General features: G+C 38.5%; 1 protein-coding gene and 1 long non-coding RNA gene across 3 annotated transcripts in view; one reads left to right on the top strand and one right to left on the bottom strand.

Moving 5' to 3' along the window:
• LOC136254764 (uncharacterized) overlaps window positions 1–7,281 on the bottom strand; it is a 64,912-nt gene extending 57,631 nt beyond the window's left edge. Inside the window, exon 1 of the long non-coding RNA XR_010700738.1 lies at window positions 7,248–7,281. This is a non-coding gene — a long non-coding RNA (uncharacterized lncRNA). The remainder of the gene's footprint in view (window positions 1–7,247) is intronic.
• Window positions 1–24,898, top strand: part of LOC136254763 (uncharacterized) — a 106,315-nt gene that overhangs the window by 46,471 nt on the left and 34,946 nt on the right. For both annotated transcript variants that reach the window (XM_066047501.1, XM_066047500.1), the window contains 2 exons: window positions 6,593–6,629; window positions 19,608–19,751. In XM_066047501.1, the coding sequence (XP_065903573.1) occupies window positions 6,593–6,629; window positions 19,608–19,751 (181 nt within the window). The remainder of the gene's footprint in view (window positions 1–6,592; window positions 6,630–19,607; window positions 19,752–24,898) is intronic.

The following is a 24,898-nucleotide window of genomic DNA, read 5'->3' as shown; positions in this document are numbered from 1 at the left end:
GTATGTGCATGATCATGCAGGAATACTGAGATTTAGTATAAATACAGAGATTTTTGAGCCACTAGTTCAGTCAGTTTAAATTGTCAATTTGGGTAAGTCACCTTTTATAATACAAGAATTTGCGGTACTAACTGCTATACTCCTAGCCCTCTTATTGATCAAATTTAGTGACAAAGAAACACCAAAAAGCACATTATTTTTTGCAGCTACATCAAGAAAAGGTATGTGGACTAAATGGTTATTTTGGTATTATATATAGTTAAGCCCATTTTGGCCATAAAGATTGTAACACGAATAATGGAGACAGCTGAAGTACCATGCATGTTTCAGTGTGGTGAGCCTTGTAATCCACCCACGGATGCCATTGGTTCCATTAAGAGGTGGGAGAGTATCAGGCAAAAGGCTCTCCTCTGGAAAGGTCTTGACAAGTTTGGAAGTGTTCATGAATGCATAGATTGGGTGAAAGGTCTAGTTGAACACTTTATTCATGATTCCTGCAGATTGACACTTAGCAATACCAAGAAACTAGAACAGGCTCAAAAGAGACAGAAGAATCGTGAGGTGGATGAATGCCAATCGCAGTCTTCATCCATAGATGAGGTTAGTTCCCAAGACGAAGCTCCAGCTGCCAAGAGGCTGCGATCAAGTTTAGAGCTGATTCATGACAAAAACAAATGTATTTGGTGTTGCAAACCAGAATCAGCAGAGCATCCAGAGTCAAAGCTTTAGTTGATTTCATATGACTATGCATGGGCTGCTTTCAAGAGCCACACAGTGGCCCTTGAAGATCAGAAAATGCATGACAGAATCAACTGTCTGATTGATTCTGCAGCTGATTAGCCCTATGCTGTTGAAATCAGGTATCATCACAAATGCTGGCTGAAGTATGTTTGGAAATTCCAGAAAATGAGTGAAGATGATAAGCTTCCGCAAATGCAGAAAATTACTTATCGTGAGGTTCAGACTATGTTTTTTGACCACACTCGAAAGGTACTCTTTGAGGAGCATGAGTACTCCTCATTTTTGACAGTACTCATGCTCTTCAAAGATTACGTGGTCAAAAAACATAGTCTGAACCTCACGATGTTGTACATTTGCAGAAGCTTATTATCTTCACTCATTTTCTGGAATTTCTGAACATACATCAGCCAGCATTTGTGATGATACCTGATTTCAAGAGCATAGGGCTGATCAGCTGCAGAATCAATCAGACAGTTGATTCTGTCATGCATTTTCTGATCTTCAAGGGCCACTGTGTGGCTCTTGATGCATAGTCATGTGAAATCAACTAAAGCTTTGACTCTGGATCCTTTGCTGATTCTGGTTTGCAACACCAAACACATTTGTTTTTGTCATGAATCAGCCCTAAACTTGATCACAGCCTCTTGGCAGCTGGAGCTTCGTCATGGGAACTAACCTCAGCTATGGATGAAGACTGTGACTAGCAATTCATCCACCTCACGATTCTTCTGTCTCTTTTGAGCCTGTTCTAGCCTTTTGGTATTGCTAAGTGTCAATCTGCAGGAATCATGAATAAAGTGTCCTACTGGACCTTTCACCCAATCTATGCATTCATGAACACTTCCAAACTTGTCAAGACCTTTCCAGAGGAGAGCCTTTTGCCTGATACTCTCCCACCTCTCAATGGAACCAATGGCATCTGTGGGTGGATTACAAGGCTCACCACACTGAAGCATGCATGGTACTTCAGCTGTCTCCATTATTCTTGTTACAATTTACATGTTTATGGCCAAAATGGGCTTAACTATATAATACCAAAATAACCATTTAGTCCACGTACCTTTTCTTGGTGCAGCTGCAAAAAATAATGTGCTTTTTGGTGTTTCTTTGTCACTAAATTTGATAACTATAGTTTTGTCAACTCATTACTTGGTGTTAAATTTTTAATGATGGGTTAATAATGGGTTACTTTATTACTCTTATAAATGGCCAATACTTCTGAAAATGGCCAATTACTTTGAAAAGTATTTGGCCACATGTCCTAGCACTTATTTTTCCTTATTTTGAACCCTGCATGATGGTTACAGCGAGATAGTGAAAAAAGACATTTATTGCTAATGTCCCCAGTGCTGTGATTCACTTTCATCACACTTTTGTAGAGGATAGTTAATGCCCCAATCCCTTCACTGACCAATCTGACATGTAAAAGGCTGCAATGCTGCATGTATGTATAAAACACTGAACACTAACTATCAACACAGGAGAGCTAGGCATCCTGAACTGAAACTGTGAGGAGTTGCCTCTCTGTAGAGTCCTAAAACCATGACACTTGTCTATACTGCCACCGGCTATGCATGGATAGCTGCCTGCAGATAGTCAGCTTCTCAGTCTTTCTACATAATGGACATGGTAATAAAATGTTGTCTCAGTACATAACTATAAAGAATAGGTATAGAGACAAAATGTATATGGGTCATTCCATGTCAAATCAACAAGGAATTTAGGGTCACCTCTCGGATTTTGACGAAACTTGGTGTGTTTGTAGTACCTGTGGTGCTTATCACTCATGCAAATTTTTAGTTCCATACATTCCATAGTTTCTGATTTATGACCACAAATATTTCGAATATTTCATGAAAATTTGGTCCATCTCTAGTTATAAAATTGACTGCAACTTTGTACTGTGTAAATATTTTTAAATACAATTTTCACTGATGGAAGACTGTTGATTGACCTTTCCAGTGATCCCTAAATTATGGGATATCCACTTAATTATGGTTCAAAACTACTTCATTGAAAACTTTAATCCTTTATATTTTGAAAAATGCTGCTTGCAATTTTTCAAATTCTTTTGTGAATAATGATTGGGTCATAGTCTATGTTTGATAAAATTTTCGTGGTGGGACCACAATGGGCTCAAGAGATATAATGAATTATGTTGTGGTATGCGGTGGAATTTGCAGGCTATCATTGCTGTATTGGAGTGTACACCTCCAATAACCACTCACAACAAAGCCATGCCAAGTTTGTCTTACAGAATGAGGGTGTCTATGTACATTGCAACCTGTATTAGTGACCACCTGTATTGAAAGGCCATCTATGTGCTGCAGTTAAGTTATATGTCTTTAATATATAGCACCAAAGCATCAACCCTTTCTAGCAAATCCAAAAATGGTCCTTATTAGACAGGTTGACTATAAATTATAGATCTGATCATCATGTGTCCATAAACATCATGTAAATGTTGTACCATCTCTTCACAAGTACCTTCTTTATTAAGTTGAATCCCACTGTAGTGGACTTAGCCATATTTAAGTTCCGTATGTGTCTGCATGTTAGAGTTAAATCACCGCCGCACGTGTGTACGGAAAATACAGTACGAGGGGGTGTGTCAAGAGGCTAATACAGCACGAGGTGAAGCCGAGTGCTGTATTTACCTCGAGACACCCCCCACGAGTACTGTATTTTTTGTATACACAAGCAAGGCGGTGCTTTAAGTGTTATATTGTACTTCCTGGTCGTCTGGCTCGGAGCGATTTTCTCTAGTACTCAAACCACTGCGATTTTCGGTGATAAGGATATCAGTAAGTGTTCATATAATCTATTTCTAGTCATAGAACGAACTAATAGGATTAGTTTGGCTAGTTTTAGCGATTTACAATGTCTCGCATGTGATCAATAGTGCTGTCTTAGTGGAGTCGTGTTTTAAAAGCTTCGTGATCAGACGATCAGTAAGTGTTTATACAATCTATTTCTAGCCGTAGAACAAACTTATAGGATTATTTTGGCTGGTTTTAGCGATTTACAGTGTGTTGTTTACGTAGCATTCCTTAAATAAATTCTCCACATAACTGTACTATATTTTCCCAAGTGTGCTGTATTTGCCCAAATAAGCGCATAACTGTACTGTATTTGCCCAATTAGCTGCATAACTGTACTGTATGACTCATACAGAACAGTTATACAGCTAATTAGTACTGTATGGACAATACAATACGCGGCATCGCTTTGATCCTCCCACGCAAAGTACAATATAGGTACATACAACAGAACTCCTCAGAAGGGATACCTGGATACCTTGATAACCAGGACACCTGTTTATACACTGTACTCCCACTCTAGCAGTGCACATAACATTTAGACCAAGACACTTCTGTGGCTTCTGTAATATGAGCACTTTATTATGGTTCTAGCAATGGAGGGGTTTACCACATACATGCATTACTTCAGGGGCGGATCCAGGGGGGGCTTTGGGGGCTGAAGCCCCCCCTTCATATTTAGGCTTTACTTGATCAATATGCTGAGTATTATAATGAAATTTTGTCTTAGCATAATTATATGATCACTAATAATACAAATACTCATAAAACCACCTTATAAACATCTTTCCAAGGTATTATCAGTGGATTTATGCTAAAGTTTATGCAACAAGGACCTGGATCAGCATTGGAGGTGTACAAGATCGAGATACTCTAATAGAGCAGTCAGCTAACTACTCTAATAGAACATTCACTGGAAACATGTAGTTGGTTCTGTCATGGACTTTTTCCAAATTTGCCTGCGCCTATACATACAATGAAGTGCATTGGTCTGTTTAAAGAGCTTCATTCATCTACTTGTGTATAGTAAATATGTATGACAATACTTAATTCAGGTACACAATTACCATTGAAAATGCTCTCAGATTCATTCTTGTATTGTTCAAATTTCAAAATTTTCCACTTTCAACATTATTATTCTAACATGTACATATTCAGTGTTGTGCAATTGTGAGAAGGGTGCATCATGTACTTGGTTGCCTGTACTTACCCAAACTTTTCCATTACCAAAATGCTTCAGAGAGCCATACCTATAATCTAAAGGCAGTATATAAAATATCTACAGGCAGAAAATATTATGAATTTTATGTGGAAATGTCTCCATTTGCAGTATTTTAGCATCTATTTTTCAAAATTTTCCTGGGAGGGGCATGCCCCCAGACCTCTACCCAAGAGATTAGTACCTTGAGTTAGCTCCCCCCTTTTATAAATCCTAGATCCGCCCCTGTAATTGTACCTCAATGTGTGAAAGTAATTGCTACATTACTTTATATTCACAACCACTTTGAAGATCAAGTCATAAATTCATACACATACTCACATAGGAAGTAAACATGTTGACCACATATTTAACGTTTACCTGTACTGATCTTCAAAACGTGAACACAAAATACTTTGAAAAACTTTAGTAATTACAGTACTATAAATCACGCATTGAGGTGCAAGCAAGTGTTAATAATATAAAAACTCTTGGTACAAGTAATGCATCTACTGTATATAGTGTAACTCTTCTATTCCCTGGACCATGTTAATTTTTTGAGAAAACACAGACTTGTCTTGGGTCTAAAATGTATGTACAATTATAAAGTAAGATCATGAGGCTATCAAGGTACTCAGATATCCTTTTTGAGGAGGTCTATGCAGCCATGTACGTAACTTGAATAGTGTAGAGTGGGGATTGTATGTAAGTGCACTACGGCAAGATTTTACTTAATAAATAAGGTATAACTGAAGAGATGATACAACATTAATGTGCATGATGATCTCATTTATAGTCAACCTGTCTAATAAGGACCATTTTTGGATTTGCTAGAAAAGATTGCTATACATTAAGATCCAATTAAAGTATAAATTAGCTGCAGCTTATAGGTGGTCTTTCAATACAGGTGGTCATTAATACAGGTTGCAATGTACCTAGACACCTTCACTCTGTAAGACAAACTTGGCATGGCTTTGTTGTGAGTGGTTATTGGAGGTGTACACTCCAATACAGCAATAATAGACTGCAAATTCCACCACATACCACAACATAATTCATTATATCTCTTGAGCCCATTGTGGTCCCACCACGAAAATTTTATCAAACATAGACTATGATCCAAGCATTATTCACAAAAAACATTGAAAAATTTCAAGCAGCATTTTTCAAAATATAAAGGATTAAAGTTTTCAATGAAGTAGTTTTGAACCATAATTAAGTGGATATCCCATAATTTAGGGATCACTGGAAAGGTCAATCAACAGTCTTCCATCAGTGAAAATTGTATTTAAAAATATTTACACAGTACAAAGTTGCAGTTGATTTTGTAACTAGAGATGGACCAAATTTTCATGAAATATTCAAAATATTTGTGGTCATAAATCAGAAACTATGGAATGTATGGAGCTAAAAATTTGTATGAGTGATAAGCACCACAGGTACTACAAACACACCAAGTTTCGTCAAAATCCAAGAGGTGACCCTAAATTCCTTGTTGATTTGACATGGAATGACCCATATACCATAATACTTTTGTAGTTAGGCACAAAACCAAGCTGTAGTATGAAGCATATTACTGCATACTATGGCTACTCCCGTACTGTAGTAATATTGTAAAAATTTTGTACTACAACCGTATTACAGCTATGGCTACATTAATTTTATTTGACACATATGTACTGTATGGCTATTGATAAACAATGCATTAGTGTACATAACAGCTTATAAAGTTTCATTGGAGTTGCAGGGTTTGGCATATATTAATTATGTGTATGTATTGTACACAAATATGTTGATATTGTACGTAATCTTTACATGTACTGTATGTGCATAGCTTAAAATGCCTGCAGCTGAATTTCCTAATAGGAGAGGTAAGTACATACATAACTGGCATATGTATTACCTATAAAAGGTTTAAATGTCGTTGTTTGTTTACACATACATGCTTATTCAATAACCAAAATACTATCTAATAAAACAGACATTGAGCATACAACACTAAGGATCCTACAAATGCATTCTATCTACATACTGTACATACAATGGTACTACTGAGTACCGTATAGCGGAAAATTTTGGCGGGAGAAAATTTTGGCGAATTGATCATTGGCAGAAATTGGCGAATAATATTTTGGCGAATGCATGGCATTACTTTGCCCGCGCAATTTTAATCTGACTGCGTTGGCGACGAAGCTTTGCACTGTCTACGTACAAAGTACTACAGTTCAATGCCTCTGATTCGAATCGACGCACTCTTATGTAAAAAGCTAGCTGAAATAAAAACAACGTGCAAAGTCAGTAATCGAGACTGGAACGCTGGCATGTGGCAAGCGAGGCAAGGCATTTGCACATGATGGGCACTGAGCTGAATCGCTCGAGTGAATTGCCCATCTGCCTGAGCTATTAGTCTAATACTGGCTGTGGATACTTGTGGAAGATTAACCACTCACCGCTGTAACAGTATTCACAGAATAAATTAATTCATTCACCGATGAACAGCGTCTACTGCACTTTCAGTGTTTATAAAAATGGCAAATAAAATTTTGGCGAATCCATGCATACTCGCCAAATTCGCTAAAATTTTCTCCTGCCAAAATTTTCCGCTATACGGTATAATAGTGTTTCAAATGCAAGCTTTCATACTACGTAGTGACTATACATCACAATTTGCACTTGGGTATAGGATATCACCACTTAAGTTAATCTTTTTATGTCAAATTTGTAACCCGCTCAGTGAAAACCGACCATTTTTACAAAAATCTTCTTTTTTTAAAATTAAAACTGGGTAAAGAAAATATGTGTGTTATGTACATAAAAGTTTACTCACATTAATTTTAATCACACGATATGCACTGAAGCGTAGTTCAAATCAATAATACCTACACACCATCAAAATCACCTTTTCATGGGGAGTAAGCAAATATTTGTTTTGTGTTCGTGCAGCTTAAGGGGCATGAGTTATGGACGCTTATTTACGATGTGGTAGAAATAAAGTTTACCATCATCATTTCATTATTGGAACTGCCTTTGTCTTTGTCCGCATGGAGATATACAGGGAAAACACTATACCTTAGTCGATTTTCCACTTCATGGTGAACTGACTGAACCAAACCCAATCATCATAGCTTGTTTCAGTTCTCAATTGTGATCGATTAAATTAGCACCTATAATTTATTTGCCGTATTGTTGCTGTACAAATCGAATTCCTATTCCAACTGTTTTTCGCTATAATTTCAATACTTTTATCACAGAAGGTTGAAGCTTTGGCTGTCCACTCCTTTGTTACTACCATTAAGTACAGTAGTATAAGTATAGCTTGGTACGGCAACAAGAAAAAAACAGCCTTACAATAAATTTTACCACCTGGAATGCATTAGTATTAATGTAATGATATTGTACCTTGGTTAAATGAAGTGAAAAATCAATTATGTCACGTACAGTGAGTATTAAAAATCACTAAATTCACCAGCAATTCATCTACCTGCTTGCCTGCCTGCCATAAGACCCAGTAGCACTAAGTGTACAGCTACAGACAGCCAAGATAATGACGGCCGATTCACAATTCTTTTGTTCTCATTACATTTTGTCCAGTGCACCGTGCTGTTAATTCGCACAATTCATTTACCTTCAGCCTTGTTCTTCTCAAAGAGTAATTGATAGTTGCAGCACGTATTGCTGCCTTAACACATGATTTCTGTCTTAATACTTTACTTTGCATGCGAATTAATTAAGCATGTAGTCAAGGAGTCGTTATCTATAGCATTTAATAAAGCTGTGTAGTTGCTTTATAGTCTTACCAGTTTAGCTTTTTGCAAATTTATCATGCCCTTGAAAGGAGTAAAGAAAAAAGCTACAACAAAATGTACTATGCAGAAAACAAATTGATGATAGCTGACAAAAAGAAGGTGAAATATCAAGAAGAGTTTGAGAAGAATTGTGCTGACAGTGCAGCATGAAGCCGTGACAGTTAAATGAAGGACCCGAGGAAGAGTTGTGCTGACAGTTCCGCATGATCAGCAAATTATAAAAAGGACTAAGTTATGCAAATGAATATAACTTGTGTAATAGAGTTCAATTATTCTCCTCTTGTGGAATAAATACTCTATTATACTGCTAATTATTTTCTGTTTATGGAATAAATAGTCTTTTATTCTACTAATCATTCTCCTCTTTGTGGAATAAATACTGTGTTATTTTGTCCCTCCCTCCCCTCTTCTTCTCAGCCCACTAAAATTGCCTCCTAGATCTGCCTATGCTATGTGTATGTTCACTTAATTATTTTTATTTTTATGAAGGTATTCTTTGAAGCCACCTACATAGCAACTCCGAGATCAAAAAGTATGTTGATGAAGTTTTAACGAAATCTATAATAAGGAAATGGACAGAGAGTAGATAGTTACAGAAATCTGGCACCTATATCTAACAGATGGAGATCTGCTTGTCGCATTGTTGCTAAGAAAGTTGTGAGAGATAATCTTGCTTTGTGGAGAAAGTTGGTAGGAGAGCTACTGAAAACTGTCAGATGTATCGGTCAGTAAACATTTAGCGAGGAGGCATTTGAGGAAGGTTCACATACTATATCCAGTGAGCCTTATTTTCACAAAACATCATACAGATGTCCTGTTTTGAAAGAGGTTACTGTAATTGATAAGATAAACAAACGCCTGGTGACTGCCTATTGTCAAAAATGAGTACTCAATGGATGAAATCTTGATTGTGGTTGACAGAGATGGTAGGTGTTATATAAATGCAGAAGATGAAAAGCCATCAAAAACATAGAAATGTGATCTGACTTGTAGGACATTTGGCAGTGAAGACAGACAAATCATCAGTGATTTAAAAAATGATAATTCTATCATACACTACTATCGTAGTGTATAGTAGGGACCACAAAGAAGTAGGCATGGCCCACAAAATAATATTACCAAAAAAACAGCCTCAATTTCCCCTAACGACGATCAGGCAGTATTGGTTAGGTGGAACTAAGCCCAAAGAAGCTTTCAGATCGACCCGAAACGCTTTCAACAAGTTGCTATGGAATTTTTAAAATAAGTCATTTAACAGAATTTTCTACTGACTGAGTAAGTAAGTAACTGACTGACTGATGCCTTCAGACAAGCATAACTCAATAACCGCTAAGGCTACAGGCTTGATTTTTTCACTGTTTGACGTCGCTTCGGCCCAACAGGTGCCTTTTGGCATACCGTAGTACGTACACTGCTTTCTTCATGGATTTACCAGTACCCTCCTTTGTGTCCCATTCGTCTTTGCTGAAGGCGAAAAGCGTCGATTTGGTGATAGTACGTGATGGCTTCCCTTCGTAACGGAAATCGTCCGTATTTGTCATAGTGGCTATTTTGATATCACAGGTGCTTTTCAAACAGTTCTTGATTCATACTGCTGTCTAACAGGTTGAACATAGCCAACAACGAAGCATAATGGATACTTCACTTTTCAGACGATAATTGATATAACTGGGGCGCGCAGCACCATTTCTTTCTTTCAGTATGCATGGATTACAGAGGTGCTTTTCGAACAGTTCTTGATTCGAAATGCTGCGTAATGGGTTGAACATAACTGACAATGAAGCGTAATGGATACTTCACTTTTCAGATGATAATTGGGGCGTGCGGAACCATTTCAGATGCGGTATGCATGGGTTCACCAGTCACAATTATTATTTACAAAAAAATGAACAAACAAGTACACAGAAAAATTTGGAATTTTCAACTAGAGTAGGGACCATAACACATCGATAAAAGTACTGAAACAAGCTGGAGTAGTGCACGATAGTAATTCACAGTAAAACAATAAGAAGTGTTATGTCCCTACTGTGCTCAAGATACCATAATGGAAATGTACAGTAGGGATATAACACTTCTTCTTGTTTCACTGTGAATTAATATTGTGCACTACTCCAGCTTGTTTCAGTACTTTTTATCAATGTGTTATGGTCCCTACTCTAGTTGAAAATTCCAAATTTTTCTGTGTACTTGTATAGAAAACATCGGATACGTATGTTTTACAAATCTTGAATAGAACTTTCAGAGTTGTTAGGCAATGAAGAATCAGCAACTACAAGAGCAGAGTCTTTGTCCAACTCTGAGTCACATTTAGAGGTGAAATTTGCAGCAATTATTAAGCATTTTATAATAAACTGAAAGAAGACCCAGAATTTACTTGCTACGGTTGCGAAAAGCTGCTGTTAAAGAAAGTACTCACTAGCTTTAATTTTACAACAGAAAAACTCAATAGCTCCACTTTGGTACAGTTATAAATTATTATTTGTGTGATAGAGCCCCTGATATGTCCACGAATGAATTGTACAGCTGCAAAGATTGTCGGCCAGTTTTTGAATGTTGGCAATATTCCTGCATGATATGTACTGAATGGTTTGTACACTGAGCCGGTGCCTGAAAACTGACTAATCTTAAATGTATTAGTTTATTCAGCTAGCCAAGTGCTCCCAAACGGTAGTGCAATTGGGTAACTATACAAGTATTCCATTTATAATCGCATGAAGGCTGTGAAAGGAACAACGCTTTTTTTTACCTTTGTCTTTACAAAACACTCTTGATAGGCTGGCTGAAGCAGGGTTTAGGGCTCAGTATTCCTCTAGTGACATCGTATCTGCATTCCCAGACCCAGAGCTCTACATGGTCACCCTACCAAAAACAAGGTTGTGTGGCAGGGTATAGTGGATGTGGATAATGTGAGGCATGCAATGACAAGTTTGTGCAACACAAACTGGCTGTACAGAACCTTGAATGAAAGTAGTGTGTATGAAGCTGCTAAGAAAACTATCAAAGTTGTAAGTATTGCCAATAATCCTAGCCGTATTTATACAGAGCATCACCTGATGATGTTCACAGATTACAGTCTTACACCATTTGGAAAATGAATCAATATAAATTATGCCAACTGGTACAGATATATACTGAGCACTACAAATAGCTGAATGTCCATGACCTCTGGACAATCATTAGAAATACCTTGACATTAAATGTTTTCCAACATTGTTCCCACTGAGCGGTATGGAGAGTTTCATCCCCAGGGTTCAGGTAATGAGTATTTTAAGTCAATAAATATGTTATTTGTTGGTGACATTTTGCATCTTTGACCGGTTACTGGATCACCAATGTTTTCAAAACTGTACAACAAGTTGATTTCCAGTAGGATAGGAAGCATTGCCTTAGTCAGTACATGGAAAGGAAAGTATTGTCTATGATGTGATGATTATAAACAAACGGCAAAAGAAGGATGGGTTATTTATCAATGGTTCTCCTAACACCTGAGAGTTTGGAATGCTTAAAACCATGAGTGATCAATACACTTGTACTGTTAAAAATACTTTGCTGCAATTAGTTAAAGGTTAAACCATAAAATGACTGGACTATTACTGAATTATGAAGTGACCATTATGCTTCGTTTTCAGCTACATATGTTACACCTGTTACACAGCATTACAAATGAAGAACAATACGAGAAGTGTCTCTGCAATCAATCCATTCACTACAGAAAATATGGGCATTTAGAATGATAGCTAGTCAACTCAGTCACAAGAAAGCAATATCACACTATTTGGAATCGACGCCTTCCATTGTCAGCGAAAGAACTGTGACACAAAGGTAAGTATATTGTACATACGGTGAAAAAGCACATCTCGGGATGAAGCAATGTCAAACAAGGAAGAAATCAAGCCCATAAAATTTAGAATACACATGTACTATTTGGGTACCACACTGTCAAATGACATGCATACAACTCATTACAACTCATTGAAGCTGTTCTGAGGAAAGCATAGTCTTATCCATTGTGCTTGGCTGGAGGCATCAGGCAGGCAGTCAGGCAGGCAATTAGTAGAAAATTCAGCCAATTTTTTTTTGATTTCACACAAACTTGTTGAAAGGGTTTGGGGTCAGTCTGAAGACATTTTGGGGCTTGGTCATGCCTAACTAGTACTGCCAAGTTGTCATGAAGGAAAAGTGAAGCTTGTTTCTGGATAATATTATTCAGCTAGAAAGCCCAAACCTGTGTGATAGTCACCAGTTGTGATTAAGCAAATCTTACAATAGTGACATCAAAGCAATCTTGATCATGGCACTGAACAGCTGCTGTATAGAGATGTCACTTTGCAAATTAGCTCTGTACTAATTTAGGGGGTGGTTTATAATGTGTTATTTATTAGAGTACATTTTCAGTGGTGTTGCGAGCCCTTAGTATTTCCATCACAAATTTGCTTCAGAAACTGTGTTGCAATGGCAAAGCACCCTGGCAGTCTTAACTGCCTAAGATTTTTATGTGTGGGTTATTGGAATGTTTGAAGCCTTGTAGAGATGGATTGTAGAAAAAGGCTGCTACTGTTCGACCTAACGGTCGTCCAGTATCAGTTGACAAGAAGATATCTATAAAGGTGAGAAGCAAGTGCATGTTATTGAAAAGCTCTTTTGCATATCACAAACAGTTTCTTATTACTCTTGCAAATGCTGTGACAATTCACAAGTGTCAGGGGTTGTCCTTTGACTGTGGAATTGTCGATTTGTCAGACAGTGTATTCTGTGCTGGAATGGCATATGTTGCCATGTCTAGGGTATGCACTCTGGAAGGACTTCACGTACAGCCTTTGATCTGAAATCAATTTTTGTAAACCAAAGCTGTCTTGACAAATTTATAGATTGCATTCTTCATTTAGGAAAGACCCTCTGCAGTATGAACTACCAGTTAGAAAGAAGCAGCCAGTGAAACATAATCTGCTATATGCAAAGACTCAAACAGAATCAAAAGCTTGCACATATATTCCATCAAAGGCAGCCCCTCAGCCAAAAAGCATAAAATTGCAGCTTAAAATTACGACTGTGAAGTTGTGGTAGTGTGAAAGACCTGTTGCACCACCATGTGAGTGGTCAGACTACAGGTATTACCTATGCAGTAGATGAAGAATGACAACTGTGAATGACTACAAGCATGCAAATTGCAATTTGTAAATCCATTTCAATGACAAGATGGCGGATCAGATATAATTTTAAATAGGCCTGATGTACGTTCATTCAGATCAATTGTTGGTGATGATAATTGCCTCTTCGGGGGGTATTAACTACAGGCTCAGAAGCTCAACATGAAGAATTACAAAGAGCTATAATTGTAGCACATAAGAGCTTCCTAGTGAGTGGAACTGGGCCTGATGGAGGCAGAAATTACTCTGTTACTTACAATGATGACTACAGCAATGTTGAGGATTATCTTGCAAGAAGTAGGATGGCAGAAAATGGAGTATCGGATGTAGATTTTGAGGTGTTCTTGCGTGTATGCTAGATGCCCCAATCTATTCCTATCAAGGAGACTTGTTGTATTGCTTTCCTTAAGCCATTGATAGGAGTATACCAGAAAATGTCATTTTCAGGTTGTGACTGCTGCGAGAAGAAGGCCGGAATCTAAAAGCAGCATAGTGCATAAATATGACTAAAAAATATTAATTTAAAAATGAAGTAGTGTAAACAACCATTTATCAGATGGGCTCAATTACTGGAAACACATTCTTCAATTATTGGACAGGTGTTATACTAATAAAAATGGTCGAATTCCGTGGTACAAAGAAGTGGCATGGTTGACAAAGAGTGTGTTATGTCTGTTTAAGGTTGTAATTCTACTGACAAAGGAATGGACAAAGGTTAGCAGTTCATATAACTTTCGTACTGTAGAATTGGGGCTGTTTTCAGAAGTGATTCATCAATGGCGCTTTCTCTTCATCACTTTGAAAGCCCATGACAGTCTACTGTTAGTTTCTACTTCAATGTTAGTCACAGGAAACAAGCCAAGCCATGATCAAGGTCACCATTCACTGAAACTTCCACAGAAAAACACAGTATGGCTAGTGTCGAACTTCCAACTTGAACTGGTGTAACCTAAATCTGTAATGAAGGTTAAGATAAGCTGTGAGTAGCAAAAGATGTTACGAGGTTGGCCAGCATCTGAATATTGATGAAAGTCTGGAATATTCCAAAGACTCAACAATCAGTGCTAGTCCTTGAGTTAAAATGATAGTCTGTTATCCTGCATACGGGTCATTCCACACCAAATCAACAAAAAAAATCCCTACCCCTTTGGATTTTCATGAAATTTGGCATAGATATGGACTCTACTAAGAAACTTTCTCACAACAAAATTTGGCCCATTCTATTGATCTCCCTTTAATGAAATAGTCAAAACATTGTCAGTGATTGTCAAAAAACCTTTCTATGGAGATTTTTGGAATGCTTATTAAATACTCTTTCAATTGATATATAATTCATTATAATTACTCAAAGTAAAAGGTCAAACCACAAAAATGCGACTTTTTCCTTTAATCTTACTTTTAAAAAAAAAGGATATTTCAATTTTTGTTCAAATATTCTTCTAATACCCTTCTTTCATGACAATAAGTGTGAAGTTTGGATGGCAATTAGATCATGAGTTGTGGCTACGTATGTAATTTTACATGCTACTGGGGGTATAAGTATGAACACTACTATAACAATGCAAACTTTTAAATTAAATTATAGTATAGAATCTCATCAGAACATGGACAAGTTGCAATACACATACAGTTGGAGGCATAGTATAGAAGTATCATAAGGTGATTAAACAGAAGTATCAATACCCTCCATTTCTGAAGCCACACCAATATCCCCTATCATACAGTACGGTAGTACTGTACATTAGGGATCATGAAGATTTGGGTTTTCCTAGCCAGAAAATTCACCCCAAAACCAGCTTCACAACTCCATCCTGGCACCTTGGCAGTATTGGTTAGGTATAACTAAGCCCAAAAGTGCCTTCAGTACCATACTAAAGGCTTCTATGAAATTTTTTTTTTTAAATTATTCAATGGAATTTTCTACTGACTGCCTGCCTGCCCACCCGCCTGCCTGATGCCTTCTGGCAAGCGTAACTCGATAACAGCTAAGGCTATGGGCTTGATTTTTTCACTGTTCAACGTCGCTTCGTCCTGAGACATGCCTTTTGGCATACCACAGTGTGTACAATGCACGCATCATGGACTTACCTTTGTCCTCCTTTGTGTCCCATTTCTTTTTGCTGACAGCTCACAGTGTTGATTTGCGGTAGCACGATGCATGGTTTCCCTACAGTACATTTGTAAATGGGAATCGTCCGTTTTTTTCTGTGGTGACTAGATTGATTGCAAAAACGATTGTAACACTGTTCTTCGTTTGTAATGCTGTGTAACGGGCTGAAAGCGAAGCGTAGTGGCGGTTGCATTTCAAGGCAGCAATTGATAGAGGGGCACACAAATCGTCATATTTTCATGAGGCACTTCTACTGTTTTTCGTCTGTAGCACTTTGTAACGGGCTGAACATAGCTGAAAACGAAGTGTAATGGCCACTGCAATTTCGAAGGAAGTATTTGATTCTTGGGGTACACGCTGTTCAGACGAAACATTTATTCTGGCGCCATTCTTTCTTTTGATGCGGTATGCATGGGTTCACCAGTCATAATAATGTTACAAAAAAGTAAACAGACTAGTTAAAGGAAAAATTAGGAATTTTAAGTTCGATTAGGGATCATAGAAAAGAAAGTAGGGAAACAAGGGAGGTAACCTACACCTGCAGATATACTAGTGAACATTTAATCCCTAATTCAGTCTTGGTCTTGGGATATAGACTGAATTAGGGATTAAATGTTCACTAGTATATCTGCAGGGGTAGGCGACTTCCCTTGTTTCCCTACTTTTTTTTCTATGATCCCTAATCGAACTTAAAATTTCTAATTTTTCCTTTAACTTGTTGCTCTCTATATACGTATATTGATGCAGTTATGATAACAACATGATTTTGGTGCAAACACCATCAGGAGTCCATAATAGAGATTTTATGAACTCCTGATGTCATATAGTTGGAGGGTTTAGTAGCAAATTATCTTATGATACTGTAAGTTTTGTAAGAGAAAGGTTTTTGACAGAATTGTTGAAACTTCACAATAGGACTCTATTAAAATTATGAAGTTGGAGGGTTTTGGTTTGGTACAGTGACTGTATAGAAGGCCACCGTATAGGGGCCAACTATACATTCTCTAAATGAGATACCTATACACTAATCCACCTGTCAAAAGTAGCCACTTGCCTGAAGGTGACCGACCCAAAGTTTTGATCGGCTTAGATAGGTTCCAATGTAAATCATTCCTTATTCACCAAATTCTCCCACAAATATTTCCTCCACCAAACTTTTCTGTTATTGTGTAGTGTCTGCTGACATGTACAGATGTCCTACAGAATAACAGAAAAGTTTATCTGAATAATTGGCAAATTTGGTGAATAAGGAATGATTTACCCTCCAACATCATAATATTAATGTGAAGTTTCCACAATTTTGTCCAACCTTTCATAAGATAATTTGCTACTAAACCCTCCAATTATATGGCATCAGGAGTACATAAAATCTCTATTATAGACTCCTGATGGTGTTTACACCACAATCATGTTGTTATCATAACTGCATTGATATGCATAGCAATAGGGGATATTGATGTGGCTTCAGAAATGGAGGGTATTGATACTTCTGTTTAATCACCTTATGATACTTCTATACTATGCCTCCATCTGTATGTGTATTGCAACTTGGCCATGTTCCGATGAGATTCCATACTATAATTTAATTTAAAAGTTTGTATTGTTATAGTAGTGTTCATACTTATACCCCCGGTAACATGTAAAATTACGTATGTAGCCACAACTCATGATCTAATTGCCATCCCAACTTCACACTTACTGTCATGAAAGAAGGGTATTAGAAGTATATTTGAACAAAAAATGAAAGTAATTGAAATATCCTTTTTTGAAAAAAAGTAAGATCAAAGGAAAAGGTCACATTTTGTGGTTTGATCTTTTCCTTTGAGTAATTATACTGAATTATATATCACTTGAAAATGAATTTAATAAGCATTCCAAAACTCTAACCAGAAAGGTTTTGTGACAATCACTGACAAAGTTATGGCCATTTTATTAAACCAGTGTAGTATTTTGTAATAAACTTGGAGTGGTCATATCTTAAAGGGAGATCAATAAAATGGGCCAAATTTTGGTGCGAGAAAGTTTCTTAGTAGAATCCATGTCTATGCCAAATTTCATGAAAATCCGAAGGGGTCAGGATTTTTTTTTTGCTGAGTTGGTATGGAATGATCCATACCCCACTTTATTGTATGAATACCATATAAAGCTAACCCCTCCCATCCATTATTTTAGTTGTTGATAGCAGTATTATAACAATTTAATGGCCCAAAACTGCTACTCTCACTTAAGCAGGTGACTATTGGCAAATTATTATGAGCATTCTCCATGATCATTTTTGCTGGTATGTTTATTTAGTAACTCTATGTAGGTAACTTTCAGTGTGGAACCCACCCCCTCCCCCTACGTATTACCTTCTGTGGCTAAAAGCAACAAACAACATTAAACATATAACAAAGATGGTATTGCAATGCCCTCTTCCTTGTTAGATTTAGTCATCTCTGTCCTATGTGGTAGTGAAAAAACACTAAAGTAACTGGCGTCACTTGGTGTTTCTGCAGTGACCAAAGTACGTTGTCCCCTGTGCTTCCTACATGGTAGTAGGAAGGCATGAAGGTGATCAAGTGTGAATGGTGCACAGCTCCTACTCGGTAGTGTAGGGAGTTTCTGTGATGACAAAGGTACACTGTCTTCTGGTTTCTCCTACATGGTAGTAGGAATATTCTACAAAAACAAGAAATGTGGGGCAGAGCTCCTTATTGGTGTCAGGAGTTATTCTGCAGTTGGTATACTGTCCGTTCCTCTGAAATGTGACAGTGCAGTTACTTCTTGTTTTAGGGTGCTCTGTACAGTTCATACAAGACTTCCCAAGACATAGTCTGTTTTGCACTAAAAGAAATATTAAGGTCACTTAATTTGTCTGTGACATGTTGACACATTTTAGAACCCATAAATTAGGTATCCCATAGCAACAAGCGCACGCATCTTGCTATTCTACACCCTCTCACTTAAATTAGAACTACTCCATCATTTTAATCCAATGGACATGAAATTTTCACACAAGCTACTTTAGTAATTTTGCCAAAGAAGAGTGTTTGCCATTTTTAAATAGCAAGTTCAGATGATGAATAGCATGGAACTAAAGAAAAGGATTTCTGGGAGTGTCAACTCGAAAGATAAATATGTGATGAATGAGAAGCTAAAAGACAAAAATAAAAACGCACAATGGTTTGTGCTGTTTAGCATAGTGTATCATAAAAGTATCAAGGCTCTTGTGCATAAACTGTAGGACTAGTTCTAGTATAAAGGGAAAAACTGTAACTCATGTTCTAAAGCAAATTTGGCAGTTGGGTTTGGACTAAACTGTGTACTAGTGTTAGCTTATATCCAGTAAAAAAGTACAGAACATTTGTAAGTTATAGAACAAATTAAATTTCATGGGAAGCCATATAAGTGGACTGTACAGAGCACCCTTAATCCTCCTCTACCATTGTACTTGGCCACGGGGAGGAAGATATGGAGGATACAAGCACCCATTTAAATAATTGGGTGGTGGTTTTGTAGGTGTACAGGAGGTTTGAGCTGCAGGGATGCCTATAGAATCAGGCTGGTATGGTAAACTGCCTACCCACCAGGAAAGGAACATAATGCTTAGGTGCAAAATGGGCTATTTTTTGGGGATTTATGTTATTTATACAAAAAAGACCAATGTAGAGGACATGAAGCTGTCTAATTGAACCTCAATGTTAATGTGTTATTAATAGAGTACATTAATATACATGTAGCTGACTGCTGTATGTATTTGACTACTGAACTGATCTTTTGTGATAATACTTGCCTGGCTTGTAGGTAGAAGAAGGTGGAGACCTCACCTATCACAGACAGCTGGGGTTTCCAAGTTGCCTTTTCTATCAGGACTGATGCCTTTTACTGATTATACATCTTTTTTTGATAGCAGTAGTACTGATGATGAATTAGAAAGTATTTTTAAAGGTGTTGTTATATATGTTTGCTGTACGTGATTTGTGCATGTTTAATGTAGTTTGTGCATGTTTGTGCATGTTTTTGGTGCAGATGTGTGTGCGTGTGCAGGGGATGCTGGTGTGTGTGTGTGCACATGCATACATGCATGTGTGTGTGTGTGCACATGCATGCATGCATGTGTGTGTGCATGTGTATGTCAGTGAATCAGTGTAGACCATTTTTTGAGTGTGTGATATGTACGTACGTATGTACTATTGCTTGATTGCTTGATTTATGATGGAATACGGCAACAAAAATGTTAAAGAATTACTGTAGTTGTGAGACCTTGACTAAAATGTTTAAAATCAAGACTCACAGTAGTGAGGCGTACAACCAAGAAACTATGAAGTGCATGCCTAATTAAAAAGACACATGGCCACTATTGTGAGTTATTTACATGTGGGGTCGGTTTTGCATTATTATCCCTGGATTATGCAACATCTCTCAATGGATTAGTATTGCATTAGCTATGTAATCAAAAATCTTTAGTTGTCATTTTCTTGCAACCTCGCTGAAATAAAAATATTGCCGTATTTAGACATATTTCACTTTATTTCTCTACCTTGTGTTACACTTATCATCACGTTATACCAATCATCTTACCCATGTTTGTACCTGCCATCTAGGCCTGACATTATCTAATTCTGGTTGGCTCTATGCATATTTTCTCCATTCAAACCTGTAATCCCTACAATAAATTTTAAAGACACAATGCGGACACAAGCCCTAATATCTGAAAAACAAGCATGCAGAGCCGTAAGTTCCCTAGGGAAGGCATTTTAAGCAGAAATATTTTAGAGTCCATGTAGTGCACGCTCCATGCAAGCGTTTATAATCGGCAGATGTCTTATAAACAAGGTGTGAAAGCGTGAAGAACGTACAAACACTAGGTAAGGTGTATAAATCGTTAGTCAATACTCCATTTATTGCCATGCACCAGTGCAAGAAATATTTTACAAGTTGTGTGGAATTACCAAAGCTCATGTACACAAAGTCACAAACCACGAACTACATTTTAGACAAAACTTTTTGCTTCCCTACAGTACGTGCATAGTGAAAGCCACAACACAAGCTCCACCTCAATTAATGCTTTGTAGAAGTATGAAACTGCTGTGACAGCTACAAACAAAGCAAATGAGGCAATTCTAATTGCAGGTAAGATGGCTGCAAAATCCATGAAAATTTCTTACCTTAGAGTAAACATATAACAATGCTATTACAACACATAACAAAAATTTAATAAACATCACATCAAATAGTTTAACTCCAAAAGTGATTGTTTCTTGGTCTGCATGATGACACAATATTACGTGAGCCCTGTAGAAGAACAAGAAGGCGCTGAATTAAACATTAGACAACTATATTCAAGGCTAAGTGAATCTGGTGTACCAGAGGTAAGGTAAATGTGTTTTGGTGCCTAAGTACATAAACATGGACACGAGGAGACCTGTCAAACAACAAGTGGCCACCAAACAGAATGTACAACATGGTAAATATATCTTAGCTATACAGCAGGAAAATCAGGATTAGAATTGTACCAATTCCTACTTGTTAAGCTAAGCGAATACCTGATATATTGCTTAACCAATTTTACAATCAATTCCTGATCTTAAGTTACATTAAGTTACACTTGTGCATAAAAGTACAACTTATTGTTACAAACGTGTGGGGTTAGAAAGACTAAATTATAGCGTGAAATAGTTGTACAATGACATCACACACAATTAATGACTGTGATGAGAATAATAATATTTAAGTGCGCGCGCCCCAGAGGGCGATCAGGCGTTATTTAGAGTTGAATCGTTGTCAGTACCGTAACAAACTTGGGGGCTTGTCCGGGAGACGATACGTCAATGTTCTACCTTTCAACCCTACCTATCGACAAAAGAATTTTATATTGGAACCTTTGCAACCTTCGCCTACGGTGAAAAGCCGATATCGTCGTTGTTCAGAGCGGATTCTTCCAAGGCGTCCGCCATTTTTTTTCTTAACCCACCTCTAAAAGTCCTTGGTGCCGGGTTTACAGGCACCTGTAAAGGTATTCTTTTGTCATTCTGTTGGTTTGTTGCGGTCCAGTTTGTTTTCGTAGGGTTCTATCGTCGACTTTCGCTCCATGTCAGATTTCAATGTTGACTCGTTTCTTAGCGATCCTTCGCTTCAAGTGGTAAAGTCGCTGAAGAAGTCTCAGCTACAGCAAATAGCCACAAGGCTTAACTTAACGTTCACTTCGTCTACTAGAAAGAATGAACTCTGTCGGTTAGTCACTCAACATTTAGTAGATGAAGAGCTAGTTTCCGAAGAGGAGATCGATGAATCTCAATCCCCAGTTGTAGACCCCAGTGTCGTAGAGTTGAAGCGTCTAGAGCTTCAAGACCGTGAACGGGAACAAGAGGCTAGAGTGAAGCTTCGCGAGTTGGAAGTACGTGAGAAGGAAATGTCACTGCAACTGAAGTTGAGAGAATTAGAGGCAGCAACAGTAGCTCCTTCAACACCTTCCCCTGGACCTCCATTACCCTTTGATGTGAGCAAGCACATCCGCTTTGTCCCGCCATTTCAAGAGAAGGAGGTAGACAAGTACTTTCTGCACTTTGAGAAAGTGGCCACTAGTCTGGTGTGGCCGAAGGATGTGTGGATGGTTTTGCTCCAGAGTGTGCTTATTGGAAAGGCCAGGGAGGTGTATTCAGCTATGAGTGTGGAACAGAGTGGGCAGTATGACAATGTCAAGCAGGCTATTTTGAAGGCGTATGAGCTCGTTCCCGAAGCCTACCGTCAGAATTTTCGGAATTGTCGGAAGCAGGACAAACAAACATACAGGGAGTTTTCCAGGGACAAGGAAGCCTTGTTTGATCGTTGGTGTGCTTCTAAAGAAGTAGTAAAAGATTTTGAGAAGCTTCGCCAGCTCATACTTGTAGAAGAGTTTAAGAGTTGTTTGCCCAATAGTATCAAAACCTACATCGATGAGCAAAAGGCAGACAGTCTCCAGCAGGCATCAGTACTCGCCGACGACTACTCCCTAACCCATAGTTCTTTTTCGGACAGTTCACATAATTCGCACAATAGAGGGTTGCACAGTGACACTACTCGCACTCATGCCGATTCCAAGTCCACGGGTAGTGCAGTAGACCCTCAGAGGAATATGCAAAGGTTTACCTCTGGTGGACCAATTTGTAATTATTGCAAACGGAGAGGGCATGTGATCTCAGAATGTTGCACTTTGGAAAAGAGGAGGAATCATCCTACTGGCCACTCATTGGTTCAAGCTGTGAATAGACCTTCCCCTCCTAGTCCCAAGCCACAGGACTTGGATAGTTATCGTCCGTTTGTATCCGAAGGGCGCGTGTCCCTTCCAGAGGGTGGAGATACTATGGCTGTGAAGATTTTACGTGACACTGGTGCCACACAGTCTCTTATTGCTTCCCATGTTTTGCCGTTGTCGGATCAGACTTCTGCTGGTGCAAGTGTGCTCATCCAAGGAGTAGGCCTGGATGTAATGAGAGTACCACTTCATCAGATACACCTTCAGTCGGATTTGGTATCTGGCCCCGTAGTAGTAGGAGTCAGACCTAGCTTACCAGTGAAAGGTGTGTCTCTAATCCTGGGCAACGATCTGGCCGGTGGCAAGGTTCAACCTGACTTGCAAGTTATTAGCAACACTGAGCAAATACTGTGTTCAAGACCTACTACTGATGGGGTTTCGGACACTTTCCCAGCTTGTGTGGTGACAAGAGCAGCAGCGCGACGTGCTCAGGCACAACAGAATTGTGCACCTACCAACCAGCCGGATACTGGAAGTGACGAGGGAGATGACCAGGCTGAAGACAACCTGTCAATAGTGCAAGATGTACTTGACCAGGCTGTAGAGAGTCAGTCAGTACTGCAGGATCGAGGTGACCAGACTGATGATGATCGTGGAACAGTACAAGATGCAGGTAACCTTCCTGTATCTAGTAGGCAACTCATTGCTGATCAGGAGAGTGATCAAGAGGTTAACCAGTTGGCGAAGTTTGCTGTTAGTGAGGAAGAGGCTGGTCGTCAAGCACAATGTTTCTACCTTAAATCTGGTGTACTGATGAGGAAGTGGCGACCAAGAGATGCCCCTGCTGATGAGGAATGGCAGGTTGTCCACCAGATAATTGTACCCAGAAAGTACCGAGGAGAAGTGCTAAGTTTAGCTCACGAGTCACCCATGGCAGGCCATCTGGGCGTCAACAAGACGTACTCCAGAATTCTCACCCATTTCTATTGGCCACATCTAAGGAAGGACGTCTCCGAATTTTGTAAGTGTTGTCATGTATGTCAGAAGGTTGGTAAACCTAATCAAACGATTCCAGTGGCACCTCTTAAACCCATCCCAGTGTGTAGTGAGCCTTTCAGTCAGGTCATTATTGATTGTGTTGGTCCTTTACCAAAGACTAAGTCAGGTAACCAGTATTTGCTCACAATTATGTGCAGATTTACACGCTTTCCAGAGGCTATCCCTCTTCGTAACATTAAGGCACCCCGAATAGCCGAGTCTCTTGTCAAGTTTTTCACCCTTGTTGGCCTACCTTCCCTGATACAGTCTGATCAAGGCTCCAATTTTATGTCTAGTCTCATGCAACAGGTTACACACCAATTAGGGATTAAGCAATGCAAATCCTCTGCTTATCACCCTGAGACCCAAGGAGCACTTGAACGCTTTCATCAGACTCTGAAAACTATGATTCGCACGTACTGTTCTCAATTTGAGAAGCAATGGGACCAGGGGATTCACTTGTTACTTTTTGCCGTGCGAGAAGCTGTCCAGGAATCATTGGGTTTCAGTCCTTTTGAATTAGTTTTTGGCCGGACAGTCCGTGGCCCTTTAAAGCTATTGAAGGAAGGCTGGCTTACAGAAGAACCTCCCACAAACCTGCTGGATCAGGTTTCGGCCCTCCGTACCAGGCTTACAGCTGCTGGCGAACTCGCTCAGAAGAACTTGAAATCTGCCCAAACCAAGATGAAGTGCTGGTATGACAAGAAAGCAAAATTACGCACTTTCAATGTAGGCGACAAAGTTCTGGTATTGTTGCCACTTAAGAATCACACACTTCAGGCCAGGTATTCTGGTCCTTATTTGATATTGAAGAAAGTGAATG

The sequence above is a fragment of the Dysidea avara genome, chromosome 4 (genome assembly GCF_963678975.1).
Source record: "Dysidea avara chromosome 4, odDysAvar1.4, whole genome shotgun sequence".
NCBI lineage: Eukaryota > Metazoa > Porifera > Demospongiae > Dictyoceratida > Dysideidae > Dysidea > Dysidea avara.
The sequence above is the reverse complement of the archived record's forward strand: the minus strand, read 5'-3'. Positions and strand labels throughout refer to the sequence as shown.